Source organism: Scyliorhinus torazame, chromosome 20 (genome assembly GCF_047496885.1).
Source record: "Scyliorhinus torazame isolate Kashiwa2021f chromosome 20, sScyTor2.1, whole genome shotgun sequence".
Taxonomy (NCBI): Eukaryota; Metazoa; Chordata; class Chondrichthyes; order Carcharhiniformes; family Scyliorhinidae; genus Scyliorhinus; species Scyliorhinus torazame.
In genome coordinates, this window is record NC_092726.1 from 7,203,250 (window position 1) to 7,220,389 (window position 17,140).

At 67.4% G+C, this 17,140-nt stretch overlaps 1 protein-coding gene across 1 annotated transcript in view; it reads right to left on the bottom strand.

The window, feature by feature from the left end:
• Nucleotides 1-268: 268 nt before the first annotated feature.
• Nucleotides 269-17,140, bottom strand: part of LOC140397068 (neurofilament medium polypeptide-like) — an 18,133-nt gene continuing 1,261 nt past the window's right edge. Inside the window, exon 2 of the mRNA XM_072486100.1 lies at nucleotides 269-346. Coding sequence (XP_072342201.1) covers nucleotides 269-346 — 78 coding nt within the window. The remainder of the gene's footprint in view (nucleotides 347-17,140) is intronic.

Consider the following 17,140-nt stretch of genomic DNA (forward strand, 5'->3'; position numbering starts at 1 on the left):
TAGAAATTAAGGCATTGCTGGATCACGAGGCAATACAATTTGGAGAACTGAGGGGTGGGAGTGAATAGGACTTGGTGTGAATTCAGGTTTGGGCAGAGTTTTGTGGGGCAGAATTTTGAATACGCTCCAGTTTCTTGCTCCTGTTCCAATGAAGTATTGAACACCCGAGTGTTGCCCCCATTGTTTATGGCTCTCACCCCTTGTCTTGGTGTTGAATCCATCAACTTAACTCTCTAACAAATTCTTGTCCCTCTAATGACTTTAGCTTCTACCAGCAGAGTGCCCTGAAGTTCAACTTGGAGAGTCTGCTTCCTGCCACATACACTTCAATGAGAAAAACGTTTACCTGCAAAAATATCATGGAAGAGTAGGTGGAGTAAGGAGCATCGCACTCAGAAGCAAGCATGGGTTGGAGAACATTTGAACGTGGAGCCACGAGGAGGACGTTGATAGAGCCTAACAAGAAATGAGAGTAAGCTCCCCTTCAATTAATCCCTGAACCAAGAATGAGCATGGTCAGGTTGTCCACATTGATCGTTTGGACAGAGTTAAGGGGTTAAGAGGAACTAACCTTTAGAGATTTGTTATTTTGTTCAATACCACACGGTCAGAGGACACAGCTGATGAGCTACAACACCATTACCAGTCGACTGAATAAAGTGCTGGGTTTGAAATGGACTTTCTACACACCATGGCCTATGTTCAAAGATTATTTCCGATCGTCTCCTGAGACTGGTATTCTTGCAGTATTCTCTCAGCGGAGAGCTGCGATCTCCATTGCAGCAGAGTACCACACAGGCAGAGAAAGAAATGACCCACAGTCACAAGAAATGAGGGGAGGCCAAACTTGGGCTGTTGAAGCCTCAGATTTGCAACGGAGGTTTGAGAGGCAAGGAAGATGGTTTTGGAGGAGGGGATGGTAACACAGTGGGAGATGATGAGGAATTGGCTTTGTGCTGTGGGGCTATGTGGAAGTGTTGGAAATGGTGGGTGAAGATGGCTCTGCATTGCATTTTGGTGGAGTTTAGTCATGACCAGAACATGTGGATCTCTTCATCATGTCCCTGGCTTTAAGTATATCCCAATAATGACTCTGTCTCCATTATCCTGTGAGTTGTGTTCCAGTACCCAATCTGATGCATTCAGCAGATTGGTTGCTTTAAGGTGTTCCTTGTAAAAGGATCATTGTTTCACTCGCCCAGTGCTGTTGTTTTCTCAGCAGTGCTCGTGGTCAAGATCTCCATTTCTCTTTGGTTATATTCAGTCAGCTCCACCCTGGTGACACAAGGTTCATTTGGATATTGGAGGTATTCTGGCTTATTAGCTCGAGAATGTGACCACTGCCTCATCGCAGCACTGGCCTTCCTCTGATCTGCTCGATGGGTCCTGGGGTTATCCCATCAGCGTGTGGAGCTGTGGTGACCCTGTGTCCACCAATGACTCTCCAGAACCTGTCCCTCTTCCCACCTCCCCTCTTCTCCAAGTCTGTCAGACTATGTTTCTCACATCGCCCAATCCTCCCTCCCGGTTCCTGGATCTTAATGTATCACAATCCGAATGTGTCAATTGTAGCTCAGTGTCTGGCCCTCTGACCACCCCTCTACCCCCCCCCCCCCCCACTCCACAAGAACACCCATTTTGCTGTGTTCTGCACCATCTCCCTACTAGCATCCCAGATGTTGTTGCAAACCAGATGTGTGCTCCGGAGGCTAGGTTTTGGGCTCGCCACCTTATTGAAGCTTGTCAATTGCAGGAGAGATTCCCCAGATCAAACAGCACCGTGTCCAGCAGCTGAAACAAAACGCACAGAAGGAACTACTCACTCACACTCGGCCCAAGAAATCACTCACTTCACAATAGAGCCATCGCCAGGTACAAACCACACCAGGTTCATCAGCACATTGCTAGCTTACCCCAGGAGTCACCATGATGACCAATGGAAGAGAGCAGTTGTCTGACTGGATTACAGGTGACTCTGAGTTCTTTGCTGTGACTGGTCAGCTGAACTCCCTGGTGTCATATTACATTTATTCAACCATTGAAGTGTTCCGAGTACCATTACATTGATGAGAACCATTCACATCGAGGAAAGGGATCACCCGCCGAGTGTGGGCCTGTGATGGACAATCCTGTAGGCACCATAAGCTCTGACCAGGGTTAGCCCTGCAGACTGCACTGTCAATTTGATCTCTGGTGAGTCACACGGGCCAGCTTTGTTCATGAACATCTGTAACAACTTGGCCATTTCAGAACCATCAAACCCAGTTGTTGACACATGGTCCTGAAGTGGCTTTGGCCTCTTCCAATTTCTGGTGTGGGGCATCCGTTTTGGCAGGGTGGATGTGCTGTACTCAACCTGTGCAGATATTGGATACAAACACAGGCTGGTCTGCAATGGTGGGAACAGGAGGAGGGGGAGGGGGGGGGGGTCGGTGTCAGCCAATGCACTCAGACCCAGCATCACATCAGGAATGGCCCCTCGCTCCATTGGCAGCATTCCACCCCGCTGCCCCACCTCACAACTAAAAAAAACTCCGTCCATCTCAGTCGGGTGCAGAGCTGGTCTCTGGCTGTACTGTTTAAATGGCCTGTCTCCTGAGACTGAATCCCTTATTCTTGACACCAGGGATGTATATCTCTTTCCTGCCTTGGCCCTGGAGGGGTTTTGTACCCGAGTGGGAGTGAGATTTTCCCTTAATCTCTAGCTGGGCCAGGCACCCCTAGCACCTTTGACCTGCCCCCCCCCCCCCCTCCCCCCCCCCCCAAGGGGGGCACTAATACCTGGCAGGGGGAGCGAGCCCCTCCACACATGAGGCGAGCAGAGATGGACGAGGAGCTGATACTGCAGCTCGGGCAATCTAGGAGAGGGGGGAGGAACAGAGAGAGCTGGAAGTCAGCAAAAACAGGCTGTGTGTTTTATAATGAGCTCTCAGTTCCAAATCGCAGAGTGGGATGCGCTGAGGGTGGGGGCTGAGTGGAGAGGGAGGATTCCTGGCAGCTGTAAGCAGTATGGATTGTGGTGTGAGGGACCGAGAGAGCGGGTATGGTGTGAGGGACAGAGAGGGGGGTGGTGTGAGGGACAGAGGGGGTGTGGTGTGAGGGACAGAGGGGAGTGGTGGTGTGAGGGACAGAGAGAGGGGAGTGGTGGTGTGAGGGACAGAGAGAGGGGAGTGGTGGTGTGAGGGACTGAGAGAGGGGGTGTGGTGAGAGAGGGTGAGAGGGAGAGAGGGGGTGTGGTGTGAGGGACCGAGGGGGTGCGGTGTGAGGGACCGAGGGGGTGTGGTGTGAGGGACAGAGGGGAGTGGTGGTGTCAGGGACAGAGAGAGGGGAGTGGTGGTGTGAGGGACCGAGGGGGTGTGGTGTGAGGGACCGAGGGGGTGTGGTGTGAGGGACCGAGGGGGTGTGGTGTGAGGGACCGAGGGGGTGTGGTGTAAGGGACCGAGGGGGTGTGGTGTGAGGGACCGAGGGGGTGTGGTGTGGGGGACAGAGGGGGTGTGGTGTGAGGGACAGAGGGGGTGTGGTGTGAGGGACAGAGGGGGTGTGGTGTGGGGGACAGAGGGGGTGTGGTGTGAGGGACAGAGGGGGTGTGGTGTGAGGGACAGAGGGGGTGTGGTGTGAGGGACAGAGGGGGTGTGGTGTGAGGGACAGAGGGGAGTGGTGGTGTGAGGGACCGAGAGAGGGGGCGTGGTGAGAGGGGGTGTGTGAGCAGAGGGGTTGTGGAGGGAGGGGGGGTGAGGGAGTGGGAGAGAGGGGGTGAGAGGGAGAGAGGGGGTGTGGTGTGAGAGGGGGTGTGTGAGCAGAGGGGGTGTGGTGAGAGAGGGGGTGTGGTGAGAGGGGGGTGTGGAGAGAGGGGGGTGTGGAGAGAGGGGGGTGTGGAGAGAGGGGGGTGTGGAGAGAGGGGGGTGTGGAGAGAGGGGGGCGTGGAGAGAGGGGGCGTGGAGAGAGGGGGCGTGGAGAGAGGGGGCGTGGAGAGAGGGGGCGTGGAGAGAGGGGGCGTGGAGAGAGGGGGCGTGGAGAGAGGGGGCGTGGAGAGAGGGGGCGTGGAGAGAGGGGGCGTGGAGAGAGGGGGCGTGGAGAGAGGGGGCGTGGAGAGAGGGGGCGTGGAGAGAGGGGGCGTGGAGAGAGGGGGCGTGGAGAGAGGGGGCGTGGAGAGAGGGGGCGTGGAGAGAGGGGGCGGGGAGAGAGGGGGCGGGCAGAGAGGGGGCGGGCAGAGAGGGGGCGGGCAGAGAGGGGGCGGGCAGAGAGGGGGCGGGCAGAGAGGGGGCGGGCAGAGAGGGGGCGGGCAGAGAGGGGGCGGGCAGAGAGGGGGCGGGCAGAGAGGGGGCGGGCAGAGAGGGGGCGGGCAGAGAGGGGGCGGGCAGAGAGGGGGCGGGCAGAGAGGGGGCGGGCAGAGAGGGGGCGGGCAGAGAGGGGGCGGGCAGAGAGGGGGCGGGCAGAGAGGGGGCGGGCAGAGAGGGGGCGGGCAGAGAGGGGGCGGGCAGAGAGGGGGCGGGCAGAGAGGGGGCGGGCAGAGAGGGGGCGGGCAGAGAGGGGGCGGGCAGAGAGGGGGCGGGCAGAGAGGGGGCGGGCAGAGAGGGGGCGGGCAGAGAGGGGGCGGGCAGAGAGGGGGCGGGCAGAGAGGGGGCGGGCAGAGAGGGGGCGGGCAGAGAGGGGGCGGGCAGAGAGGGGGCGGGCAGAGAGGGGGCGGGCAGAGAGGGGGCGGGCAGAGAGGGGGCGGGCAGAGAGGGGGCGGGCAGAGAGGGGGCGGGCAGAGAGGGGGCGGGCAGAGAGGGGGCGGGCAGAGAGGGGGCGGGCAGAGAGGGGGCGGGCAGAGAGGGGGCGGGCAGAGAGGGGGCGGGCAGAGAGGGGGCGGGCAGAGAGGGGGCGGGCAGAGAGGGGGCGGGCAGAGAGGGGGCGGGCAGAGAGGGGGCGGGCAGAGAGGGGGCGGGCAGAGAGGGGGCGGGCAGAGAGGGGGCGGGCAGAGAGGGGGCGGGCAGAGAGGGGGCGGGCAGAGAGGGGGCGGGCAGAGAGGGGGCGGGCAGAGAGGGGGCGGGCAGAGAGGGGGCGGGCAGAGAGGGGGCGGGCAGAGAGGGGGCGGGCAGAGAGGGGGCGGGCAGAGAGGGGGCGGGCAGAGAGGGGGCGGGCAGAGAGGGGGCGGGCAGAGAGGGGGCGGGCAGAGAGGGGGCGGGCAGAGAGGGGGCGGGCAGAGAGGGGGCGGGCAGAGAGGGGGCGGGCAGAGAGGGGGCGGGCAGAGAGGGGGCGGGCAGAGAGGGGGCGGGCAGAGAGGGGGCGGGCAGAGAGGGGGCGGGCAGAGAGGGGGCGGGCAGAGAGGGGGCGGGCAGAGAGGGGGCGGGCAGAGAGGGGGCGGGCAGAGAGGGGGCGGGCAGAGAGGGGGCGGGCAGAGAGGGGGCGGGCAGAGAGGGGGCGGGCAGAGAGGGGGCGGGCAGAGAGGGGGCGGGCAGAGAGGGGGCGGGCAGAGAGGGGGCGGGCAGAGAGGGGGCGGGCAGAGAGGGGGCGGGCAGAGAGGGGGCGGGCAGAGAGGGGGCGGGCAGAGAGGGGGCGGGCAGAGAGGGGGCGGGCAGAGAGGGGGCGGGCAGAGAGGGGGCGGGCAGAGAGGGGGCGGGCAGAGAGGGGGCGGGCAGAGAGGGGGCGGGCAGAGAGGGGGCGGGCAGAGAGGGGGCGGGCAGAGAGGGGGCGGGCAGAGAGGGGGCGGGCAGAGAGGGGGCGGGCAGAGAGGGGGCGGGCAGAGAGGGGGCGGGCAGAGAGGGGGCGGGCAGAGAGGGGGCGGGCAGAGAGGGGGCGGGCAGAGAGGGGGCGGGCAGAGAGGGGGCGGGCAGAGAGGGGGCGGGCAGAGAGGGGGCGGGCAGAGAGGGGGCGGGCAGAGAGGGGGCGGGCAGAGAGGGGGCGGGCAGAGAGGGGGCGGGCAGAGAGGGGGCGGGCAGAGAGGGGGCGGGCAGAGAGGGGGCGGGCAGAGAGGGGGCGGGCAGAGAGGGGGCGGGCAGAGAGGGGGCGGGCAGAGAGGGGGCGGGCAGAGAGGGGGCGGGCAGAGAGGGGGCGGGCAGAGAGGGGGGGGCAGAGAGGGGGCGGGCAGAGAGGGGGCGGGCAGAGAGGGGGCGGGCAGAGAGGGGGCGGGCAGAGAGGGGGCGGGCAGAGAGGGGGCGGGCAGAGAGGGGGCGGGCAGAGAGGGGGCGGGCAGAGAGGGGGCGGGCAGAGAGGGGGCGGGCAGAGAGGGGGCGGGCAGAGAGGGGGCGGGCAGAGAGGGGGGCGGGCAGAGAGGGGGCGGGCAGAGAGGGGGCGGGCAGAGAGGGGGCGGGCAGAGAGGGGGCGGGCAGAGAGGGGGCGGGCAGAGAGGGGGCGGGCAGAGAGGGGGCGGGCAGAGAGGGGGCGGGCAGAGAGGGGGCGGGCAGAGAGGGGGCGGGCAGAGAGGGGGCGGGCAGAGAGGGGGCGGGCAGAGAGGGGGCGGGCAGAGAGGGGGCGGGCAGAGAGGGGGCGGGCAGAGAGGGGGCGGGCAGAGAGGGGGCGGGCAGAGAGGGGGCGGGCAGAGAGGGGGCGGGCAGAGAGGGGGCGGGCAGAGAGGGGGCGGGCAGAGAGGGGGCGGGCAGAGAGGGGGCGGGCAGAGAGGGGGCGGGCAGAGAGGGGGCGGGCAGAGAGGGGGCGGGCAGAGAGGGGGCGGGCAGAGAGGGGGCGGGCAGAGAGGGGGCGGGCAGAGAGGGGGCGGGCAGAGAGGGGGCGGGCAGAGAGGGGGCGGGCAGAGAGGGGGCGGGCAGAGAGGGGGCGGGCAGAGAGGGGGCGGGCAGAGAGGGGGCGGGCAGAGAGGGGGCGGGCAGAGAGGGGGCGGGCAGAGAGGGGGCGGGCAGAGAGGGGGCGGGCAGAGAGGGGGCGGGCAGAGAGGGGGCGGGCAGAGAGGGGGCGGGCAGAGAGGGGGCGGGCAGAGAGGGGGCGGGCAGAGAGGGGGCGGGCAGAGAGGGGGCGGGCAGAGAGGGGGCGGGCAGAGAGGGGGCGGGCAGAGAGGGGGCGGGCAGAGAGGGGGCGGGCAGAGAGGGGGCGGGCAGAGAGGGGGCGGGCAGAGAGGGGGCGGGCAGAGAGGGGGCGGGCAGAGAGGGGGCGGGCAGAGAGGGGGCGGGCAGAGAGGGGGCGGGCAGAGAGGGGGCGGGCAGAGAGGGGGCGGGCAGAGAGGGGGCGGGCAGAGAGGGGGCGGGCAGAGAGGGGGCGGGCAGAGAGGGGGCGGGCAGAGAGGGGGCGGGCAGAGAGGGGGCGGGCAGAGAGGGGGCGGGCAGAGAGGGGGCGGGCAGAGAGGGGGCGGGCAGAGAGGGGGCGGGCAGAGAGGGGGCGGGCAGAGAGGGGGCGGGCAGAGAGGGGGCGGGCAGAGAGGGGGCGGGCAGAGAGGGGGCGGGCAGAGAGGGGGCGGGCAGAGAGGGGGCGGGCAGAGAGGGGGCGGGCAGAGAGGGGGCGGGCAGAGAGGGGGCGGGCAGAGAGGGGGCGGGCAGAGAGGGGGCGGGCAGAGAGGGGGCGGGCAGAGAGGGGGCGGGCAGAGAGGGGGCGGGCAGAGAGGGGGCGGGCAGAGAGGGGGCGGGCAGAGAGGGGGCGGGCAGAGAGGGGGCGGGCAGAGAGGGGGCGGGCAGAGAGGGGGCGGGCAGAGAGGGGGCGGGCAGAGAGGGGGCGGGCAGAGAGGGGGCGGGCAGAGAGGGGGCGGGCAGAGAGGGGGCGGGCAGAGAGGGGGCGGGCAGAGAGGGGGCGGGCAGAGAGGGGGCGGGCAGAGAGGGGGCGGGCAGAGAGGGGGCGGGCAGAGAGGGGGCGGGCAGAGAGGGGGCGGGCAGAGAGGGGGCGGGCAGAGAGGGGGCGGGCAGAGAGGGGGCGGGCAGGGAGGGGGCGGGCAGGGAGGGGGCGGGGAGGGAGGGGGCGGGGAGGGAGGGGGCGGGGAGGGAGGGGGCGGGGAGGGAGGGGGCGGGGAGGGAGGGGGCGGGGAGGGAGGGGGCGGGGAGGGAGGGGGCGGGGAGGGAGGGGGCGGGGAGGGAGGGGTCGGGGAGGGAGGGGGCGGGGAGGGAGGGGGCGGGGAGAGAGGGGGGCGGGGAGAGAGGGGGCGGGGAGAGAGGGGGCGGGGAGAGAGGGGGCGGGGAGAGAGGGGGCGGGGAGAGAGGGGGCGGGGAGAGAGGGGGCGGGGAGAGAGGGGGCGGGGAGAGAGGGGGCGGGGAGAGAGGGGGAGAGGGGGTGTGGTGAGAGGGGGTGTGAGGGAGAGAGGGGGTGAGAGGGAGAGAGGGGGTGTGATGAGAGGGGGTGAGGGGGAGAGAGGGGGTGTGCTGAGAGGGGTTGAGAGGGAGAGAGGGGGTGTGGTGAGAGGGGGTGTGTGGGAGAGGGGGTGTGTGGGAGAGGGGGTGTGTGGAGAGAGGGGGTGAGAGGAGAGAGGGGGGTGTGTGGAGAGAGGGGGTGTGTGGAGAGAGGGGGTGTGTGGAGAGAGGGGGTGTGTGGAGAGAGGGGGTGTGTGGGAGAGGGGGTGTGTGGGAGAGGGGGTGTGTGGGAGAGGGGGTGTGTGGGAGAGGGGGTGTGTGGGAGAGGGGGTGTGTGGGAGAGGGGGTGTGTGGGAGAGGGGGTGTGTGGGAGAGGGGGTGTGTGGGAGAGGGGGTGTGTGGGAGAGGGGGTGTGTGGGAGAGGGGGTGTGTGGGAGAGGGGGTGTGTGGGAGAGGGGGTGTGTGGGAGAGGGGGTGTGTGGGAGAGGGGGTGTGTGGGAGAGGGGGTGTGTGGGAGAGGGGGTGTGTGGCAGAGGGGGTGTGTGGCAGAGGGGGTGTGTGGCAGAGGGGGTGTGTGGCAGAGGGGGTGTGTGGGAGAGGGGGTGTGTGGGAGAGGGGGTGTGTGGGAGAGGGGGTGTGTGGGAGAGGGGGTGTGTGGGAGAGGGGGTGTGTGGGAGAGGGGGTGTGTGGGAGAGGGGGTGTGTGGGAGAGGGGGTGTGTGGGAGAGGGGGTGTGTGGGAGAGGGGGTGTGTGGGAGAGGGGGTGTGTGGGAGAGGGGGTGTGTGAGCAGAGGGGCTGTGTGAGCAGAGGGGGTGTGTGAGCAGAGGGGGTGTGTGAGCAGAGGGGGTGTGTGGGAGAGGGGGTGTGTGGGAGAGGGTGTGTGTGGGAGAGGGGGTGTGTGGGAGAGGGGGTGTGTGGGAGAGGGGGTGTGTGGGAGAGGGGGTGTGTGGGAGAGGGGGTGTGTGGGAGAGGGGGTGTGTGGGAGAGGGGGTGTGTGGGAGAGGGGGTGTGTGGGAGAGGGGGTGTGTGGGAGAGGGGGTGTGTGGGAGAGGGGGTGTGTGGGAGAGGGGGTGTGTGGGAGAGGGGGTGTGTGGGAGAGGGGGTGTGTGGGAGAGGGGGTGTGTGGGAGAGGGGGTGTGTGGGAGAGGGGGTGTGTGGGAGAGGGGGTGTGTGGGAGAGGGGGTGCGTGGGAGAGGGGGTGCGTGGGAGAGGGGGTGCGTGGGAGAGGGGGTGCGTGGGAGAGGGGGTGCGTGGGAGAGGGGGTGCGTGGGAGAGGGGGTGCGTGGGAGAGGGGGTGTGTGGGAGAGGGGGTGTGTGAGCAGAGGGGGTGTGTGAGCAGAGGGGGTGTAAGGGAGAGGGGGGTGTGAGGGAGAGAGGGGGTGTGAGGGAGAGAGGGGGTGTGAGGGAGAGAGGGGGTGTGAGGGAGAGAGGGGGTGTGAGGGAGAGAGGGGGTGTGAGGGAGAGAGGGGGTGTGAGGGAGAGAGGGGGTGTGAGGGAGAGAGGGGGTGTGAGGGAGAGAGGGGGTGTGAGGGAGAGAGGGGGTGTGAGGGAGAGAGGGGGTGTGAGGGAGAGAGGGGGTGTGAGGGAGAGAGGGGGTGTGAGGGAGAGAGGGGGTGTGAGGGAGAGAGGGGGTGTGAGGGAGAGAGGGGGTGTGAGGGAGAGAGGGGGTGTGAGGGAGAGAGGGGGTGTGAGGGAGAGAGGGGGTGTGAGGGAGAGAGGGGGTGAAAGGGAGAGAGGGGGTGAAAGGGAGAGAGGGGTGAGAGGGAGAGAGGGGGTGAGCGGGAGAGAGGGGGTGAGAGGGAGAGAGGGGGTGAGAGGGAGAGAGGGGGTATGGAGAGAGGGTGTGTGTGGGAGAGAGGGGGTGTGTGTGAGCAGAGGGTGTGTGTGAGCAGAGGGTGTGTGTGAGCAGAGGGGGTGTGGAGAGAGGGGGTGTGAGGGAGAGAGGGAGAGAGGGGGTGTGAGGGAGAGGGGGTGTGAGGGAGAGGGGGTGTGAGGGAGAGGGGGTGTGAGGGAGAGGGGGTGTGAGGGAGAGGGGGTGTGAGGGAGAGGGGGTGTGAGGGAGAGGGGGTGTGAGGGAGAGGGGGTGTGAGGGAGAGGGGGTGTGAGGGAGAGGGGGTGTGAGGGAGAGGGGGTGTGAGGGAGAGGGGGTGTGAGGGAGAGGGGGTGTGGGGGAGAGGGGGTGTGGGGGAGAGGGGGTGTGGGGGAGAGGGGGTGTGGGGGAGAGGGGGTGTGGGGGAGAGGGGGTGTGGGGGAGAGGGGGTGTGGGGGAGAGGGGGTGTGGGGGAGAGGGGGTGTGGGGGAGAGGGGGTGTGGGGGAGAGGGGGTGTGGGGGAGAGGGGGTGTGGGGGAGAGGGGGTGTGGGGGAGAGGGGGTGTGGGGGAGAGGGGGTGTGGGGGAGAGGGGGTGTGGGGGAGAGGGGGTGTGGGGGAGAGGGGGTGTGGGGGAGAGGGGGTGTGGGGGAGAGGGGGTGTGGGGGAGAGGGGGTGTGGGGGAGAGGGGGTGTGGGGGAGAGGGGGTGTGGGGGAGAGGGGGTGTGGGGGAGAGGGGGTGTGGGGGAGAGGGGGTGTGGGGGAGAGGGGGTGTGGGGGAGAGGGGGTGTGGGGGAGAGGGGGTGTGGGGGAGAGGGGGTGTGGGGGAGAGGGGGTGTGGGGAGAGGGGGTGTGGGGGAGAGGGGGTGTGGGGGAGAGGGGGTGTGGGGGAGAGGGGGTGTGAGGGAGAGGGGGTGTGAGGGAGAGGGGGGTGTGAGGGAGAGGGGGTGTGAGGGAGAGGGGGTGTGAGGGAGAGGGGGTGTGAGGGAGAGGGGGTGTGAGGGAGAGGGGGTGTGAGGGAGAGGGGGGTGTGAGGGAGAGGGGTGTGTGGAGGGGGGGGAGAGGGGGTGTGAGGGAGAGGGGGTGTGAGGGAGAGGGGGGTGTGAGGGAGTGGGGGTGTGAGGGAGAGGGGGTGTGAGGGAGAGGGGGTGTGAGGGAGAGGGGGTGTGAGGGAGAGGGGGTGTGAGGGAGAGGGGGTGTGTGGGAGAGGGGGTGTGAGGGAGAGGGGGTGTGAGGGAGAGGGGGTGTGAGGGAGAGGGGGTGTGAGGGTGAGGGGGTGTGAGGGAGAGGGGGGTGTGAGGGAGAGGGGGTGTGAGGGAGAGGGGGTGTGAGGGAGAGGGGGTGTGAGGGAGAGGGGGTGTGAGGGAGAGGGGGTGTGAGGGAGAGGGGGTGTGAGGGAGAGGGGGTGTGAGGGAGAGGGGGTGTGAGGGAGAGGGGGTGTGAGGAGAGGGGGTGTGAGGGAGAGGGGGTGTGAGGGAGAGGGGGTGTGAGGGAGAGGGGGTGTGAGGGAGAGGGGGTGTGAGGGAGAGGGGTGTGAGGGAGAGGGGGTGTGAGGGAGAGGGGGTGTGAGGGAGAGGGGGTGTGAGGGAGAGGGGGTGTGAGGGAGAGGGGGTGTGAGGGAGAGGGGGTGTGAGGGAGAGGGGGTGTGAGGGAGAGGGGGTGTGAGGGAGAGGGGGTGTGAGGGAGAGGGGGTGTGAGGGAGAGGGGGTGTGAGGGAGAGGGGGTGTGAGGGAGAGGGGTGTGAGGGAGAGGGGGTGTGAGGGTGAGGGTGTGTGAGGGAGAGGGGGTGTGAGGGAGAGGGTGTGTGTGGGAGAGGGGGTGTGGTGAGAGGGGGTGTGAGGGAGAGGGAGAGTGGGGGTGTGGAGAGAGGTTGTGTGTGGGAGAGGGGGTGTGTGTGGGAGAGGGTGTGTGTGTGGGAGAGGGTGTGTGTGTGGGAGAGGGTGTGTGTGTGGGAGAGGGTGTGTGTGTGGGAGAGGGTGTGTGTGTGGGAGAGGGTGTGTGTGTGGGAGAGGGTGTGTGTGGGAGAGGGTGTGTGGTGAGGGGATGTGTGGGTGAGGGGGTGTGGTGTGAGGGAGAGGGAGAGAGGGGGTGTGGTGAGAGGGTGTGTGTGAGCAGAGGGGGCGTTTGGGAGAGGGGGTGAGAGGGAGTGGGGGGTGTGGTGAGAGGGGGTGTGGAGAGAGGGGGTGTGGAGAAAGGGTGTGTGTGGGAGAGGGTGTGTATGTGGGAGAGGGGGTGTGGTGAGGGGGTGTGTGGGAGAGGGGGGTGTGGTGAGGGTGTGTGGGGGAGAGGGGGTGTGGGGGAGAGGGGGTGTGGTGTGAGGGCGAGGGAGAGAGGGGGTGTGAGGGAGAGGGAGAGTGGGGGTGTGGAGAGAGGGTGTGTGTGGGAGAGGGGTGTGGTGAGAGGGGGTGTGAGGGAGAGGGAGAGTGGGGGTGTGGAGAGGGGGTGTGTGTGGGAGAGGGGGTGTGTGTGGGAGAGGGTGTGTGTGTGGGAGAGGGTGTGTGTGTGGGAGAGGGTGTGTGTGTGGGAGAGGGTGTGTGTGTGGGAGAGGGTGTGTGTGTGGGAGAGGGTGTGTGGTGAGGGGATGTGTGGGTGAGGGGGTGTGGTGTGAGGGAGAGGGAGAGAGGGGGTGTGGTGAGAGGGTGTGTGTGAGCAGAGGGGGCGTTTGGGAGAGGGGGTGAGAGGGAGTGGGGGGTGTGGTGAGAGGGGGTGTGGAGAGAGGGGGTGTGGAGAAAGGGTGTGTGTGGGAGAGGGTGTGTGTGTGGGAGAGGGGGTGTGGTGAGGGGGTGTGTGGGAGAGGGGGTGTGGTGAGGGTGTGTGGGGGAGAGGGGGTGTGGGGGAGAGGGGGTGTGGTGTGAGGGCGAGGGAGAGAGGGGGTGTGAGGGAGAGGGAGAGTGGGGGTGTGGAGAGAGGGTGTGTGTGGGAGAGGGGGTGTGGTGAGAGGGGGTGTGAGGGAGAGGGAGAGTGGGGGTGTGGAGAGGGGGTGTGTGTGGGAGAGGGGGTGTGTGTGGGAGAGGGGGTGTGTGTGGGAGAGGGGGTGTGTGTGGGAGAGGGGGTGTGTGTGGGAGAGGGGGTGTGTGTGGGAGAGGGGGTGTGTGTGGGAGAGGGGGTGTGTGTGGGAGAGGGGGTGTGTGTGGGAGAGGGGGTGTGTGTGGGAGAGGGGGTGTGTGTGGGAGAGGGGGTGTGTGTGGGAGAGGGGGTGTGTGTGGGAGAGGGGGTGTGTGTGGGAGAGGGGGTGTGTGTGGGAGAGGGGGTGTGTGTGGGAGAGGGGGTGTGTGTGGGAGAGGGGGGGTGTGTGGGAGAGGGGGGGTGTGTGGGAGAGGGGGGGTGTGTGGGAGAGGGGGTGTGTGTGGGAGAGGGGGTGTGTGTGGGAGAGGGGGTGTGTGTGGGAGAGGGGGTGTGTGTGGGAGAGGGGGTGTGTGTGGGAGAGGGGGTGTGTGTGGGAGAGGGGGTGTGTGTGGGAGAGGGGGTGTGTGTGGGAGAGGGGGGTGTGAGGGAGAGGGGGTGTGAGGGAGAGGGGGTGTGAGGGAGAGGGGGTGTGAGGGAGAGGGGGTGTGAGGGAGAGGGGGTGTGAGGGAGAGGGGGTGTGAGGGAGAGGGGGTGTGAGGGAGAGGGTGTGTGAGGGAGAGGGTGTGTGAGGGAGAGGGGGTGTGAGGGAGAGGGGATGTGAGGGCGAGGGGGTGTGAGGGCGAGGGAGAGAGGGGGTGTGAGGGAGAGGGAGAGAGGGGGGTGTGGAGAGAGGGTGTGTGTGGGAGAGGGGGTGTGGTGAGAGGGGGTGTGAGGGAGAGTGGGGGTGTGGAGAGAGGTTGTGTGTGGGAGAGGGTGTGTGTGTGGGAGAGGGTGTGTGTGTGGGAGAGGGTGTGTGTGTGGGAGAGGGTGTGTGTGTGGGAGAGGGTGTGTGTGTGGGAGAGGGTGTGTGTGTGGGAGAGGGTGTGTGTGTGGGAGAGGGTGTGTGGTGAGGGGATGTGTGGGTGAGGGGGTGTGGTGTGAGGGAGAGGGAGAGAGGGGGTGTGGTGAGAGGGTGTGTGTGAGCAGAGGGGGCGTTTGGGAGAGGGGGTGAGAGGGAGAGGGGGGGTGTGGTGAGAGGGGGTGTGGAGAGAGGGGGTGTGGAGAAAGGGTGTGTGTGGGAGAGGGTGTGTGTGTGGGAGAGGGGGTGTGGTGAGGGGGTGTGTGGGAGAGGGGGTGTGGTGAGGGTGTGTGGGGGAGAGGGGGTGTGGGGGAGAGGGGGTGTGGTGTGAGGGCGAGGGAGAGGGGGTGTGAGGGAGAGGGAGAGTGGGGGTGTGGAGAGAGGGTGTGTGTGGGAGAGGGGGTGTGGTGAGAGGGGGTGTGAGGGAGTGGGAGAGTGGGGGTGTGGAGAGGGGGTGTGTGTTGGAGAGGGGGTGTGTGTGGGAGAGGGGGTGTGTGTGGGAGAGGGGGTGTGTGTGGGGAGGGGGTGTGTGTGGGAGAGGGGGGTGTGTGTGGGAGAGGGGGTGTGTGTGGGAGAGGGTGTGTGTGTGGGAGAGGGTGTGTGTGTGGGAGAGGGTGTGTGTGTGGGAGAGGGTGTGTGTGTGTGAGAGGGTGTGTGGTGAGGGGATGTGTGGGTGAGGGAGAGGGAGAGAGGGGGTGTGGTGAGAGTGTGTGTGTGAGCAGAGGGGGGCGTGTGGGAGAGGGGGGTGAGAGGGAGAGGGGGGTGTGGTGAGAGGGGGTGTGGAGAGAGGGGGTGTGGAGAGAGGGTGTGTGGAGAGAGGGGGTGTCTGGGAGAGGGGGTGTGGTGAGGGTGTGTGGGGGAGAGGGGGTGTGGTGAGGGTGTGTGTGGGAGAGGGGGTGTGGTGTGAGGGAGAGGGAGAGAGGGGGGTGTGGCGAGAGGGGGTGTGGAGAGAGGGGGTGTGTGAGCAGAGGGGGTGTGGAGAGAGGGGGTGTGTGAGCAGAGGGGGTGTGGAGAGAGGGTGTGTGTGTGGGAGAGGGGGTGTGGAGAGAGGGGGTGTGTGAGCAGAGGGGGTGTGGAGAGAGGGGGTGTGTGAGCAGAGGGGGTGTTGAGAGAGGGTGTGTGTGTGGGAGAGGGGGTGTGGAGAGAGGGGGTGTGTGAGCAGAGGGGGTGTGGAGAGAGGGGGTGTGGAGAGAGGGGGTGTGGAGAGAGGGGGTGTGGAGAGAGGGGGGTGTGGAGAGAGGGGGTGTGGAGAGAGGGGGTGTGGAGAGAGGGGGTGTGGAGAGAGGGGGTGTGGAGAGAGGGGGTGTGGAGAGAGGGGTGTGGAGAGAGGGGTGTGGAGAGAGGGGGTGTGGAGAGAGGGGGTGTGGAGAGAGGGGGTGTGGAGAGAGGGGGTGTGGAGAGAGGGGGTGTGGAGAGAGGGGGTGTGGAGAGAGGGGGTGTGGAGAGAGGGGGTGTGGAGAGAGGGGGTGTGGAGAGAGGGGGTGTGGAGAGAGGGGGTGTGGAGAGAGGGGGTGTGGAGAGAGGGGGTGTGGAGAGAGGGGGTGTGGAGAGAGGGGGTGTGGAGAGAGGGGGTGTGGAGAGAGGGGGTGTGGAGAGAGGGGGTGTGGAGAGAGGGGGTGTGGAGAGAGGGGGGTGTGGAGAGAGGGGGTGTGGAGAGAGGGGGTGTGGAGAGAGGGGGTGTGGAGAGAGGGGGTGTGGAGAGAGGGGGTGTGGAGAGAGGGGGTGTGGAGAGAGGGGGTGTGGAGAGAGGGGGTGTGGAGAGAGGGGGTGTGGAGAGAGGGGGTGTGGAGAGAGGGGGTGTGGAGAGAGGGGGTGTGGAGAGAGGGGGTGTGGAGAGAGGGGGTGTGGAGAGAGGGGGTGTGGAGAGAGGGGGTGTGGAGAGGGGGGGGGTGTGAGCAGAGGGAGTGTGTGGGAGAGGGGGTGTGCTGAGAGGGGTGTGTGAGCAGAGGGGGTGTGGAGAGAGGGGGTGTGGAGAGAGGGGGTGTGTGAGCAGAGGGGGTGTGGAGGGAGGGGGTGTGGAGTGAGGGGGTGTGGAGAGAGGGAGAGAGGGGGGTGGAGAGTGGGTGTGTGCGAGCAGAGGGGGTGTGCGAGCAGAGGGGGTGTGCGAGCAGAGGGGGTGTGCGAGCAGAGGGGGTGTGCGAGCAGAGGGGGTGTGCGAGCAGAGGGGGTGTGCGAGCAGAGGGGGTGTGCGAGCAGAGGGGGTGTGCGAGCAGAGGGGGTGTGCGAGCAGAGGGGGTGTGCGAGCAGAGGGGGTGTGCGAGCAGAGGGGGTGCGTGGAGAGAGAGGGTGCGTGGAGAGAGGGGGTGCGTGGAGAGAGGGGGTGTGTGAGCAGAGGGGGTGTGTGAGCAGAGGGGGTGCGTGTGGAGAGAGGGTGCGTGTGGAGAGAGGGGGTGTGTGGAGAGAGGGGGTGTGTGAGCAGAGGGGGTGTGTGAGCAGAGGGGGGTGTGTGAGCAGAGGGGGTGTGTGAGCAGAGGGGGTGTGTGAGCAGAGGGGGTGTGTGAGCAGAGGGGGTGTGTGAGCAGAGAGGGTGTGTGAGCAGAGGGGGTGTGTGAGCAGAGGGGGTGCGTGGAGAGAGGGGGTGCGTGGAGAGAGGGGGTGCGTGGAGAGAGGGGGTGCGTGGAGAGAGGGGGGTGCGTGGAGAGAGGGGGTGCGTGGAGAGAGGGGGTGTGTGGAGAGAGGGGGTGTGTGGAGAGAGGGTGTGTGTGGGAGAGGGTGTGTGTGTGTGGGAGAGGGGGTGTGTGTGGGAGAGGGGGTGTGTGTGGGAGAGGGGGTGTGTGTGGGAGAGGGGGTGTGTGGGGGAGAGGGGGTGTGTGTGGGAGAGGGGGTGTGTGTGGGAGAGGGGGTGTGTGTGGGAGAGGGGGTGTGTGTGGGAGAGGGGGTGTGTGTGGGAGGGGGGTGTGTGTGGGAGGGGGGTGTGTGTGGGAGGGGGGTGTGTGTGGGAGGGGGGTGTGTGTGGGAGGGGGGGTGTGTGGGAGAGGGGATGTGTGTGGGAGGGGGGTGTGTGTGGGAGGGGGGTGTGTGTGGGAGGGGGTGTGTGTGGGAGGGGGTGTGTGTGGGAGAGGGGGTGTGTGTGGGAGAGGGGGTGTGTGTGGGAGAGGGGCTGTGTGTGGGAGAGGGGCTGTGTGTGGGAGAGGGGGTGTGTGTGGGAGAGGGGGTGTGTGTGGGAGAGGGGGTGTGTGTGGGAGAGGGGGTGTGTGGGAGAGGGGGTGTGTGTGGGAGAGGGG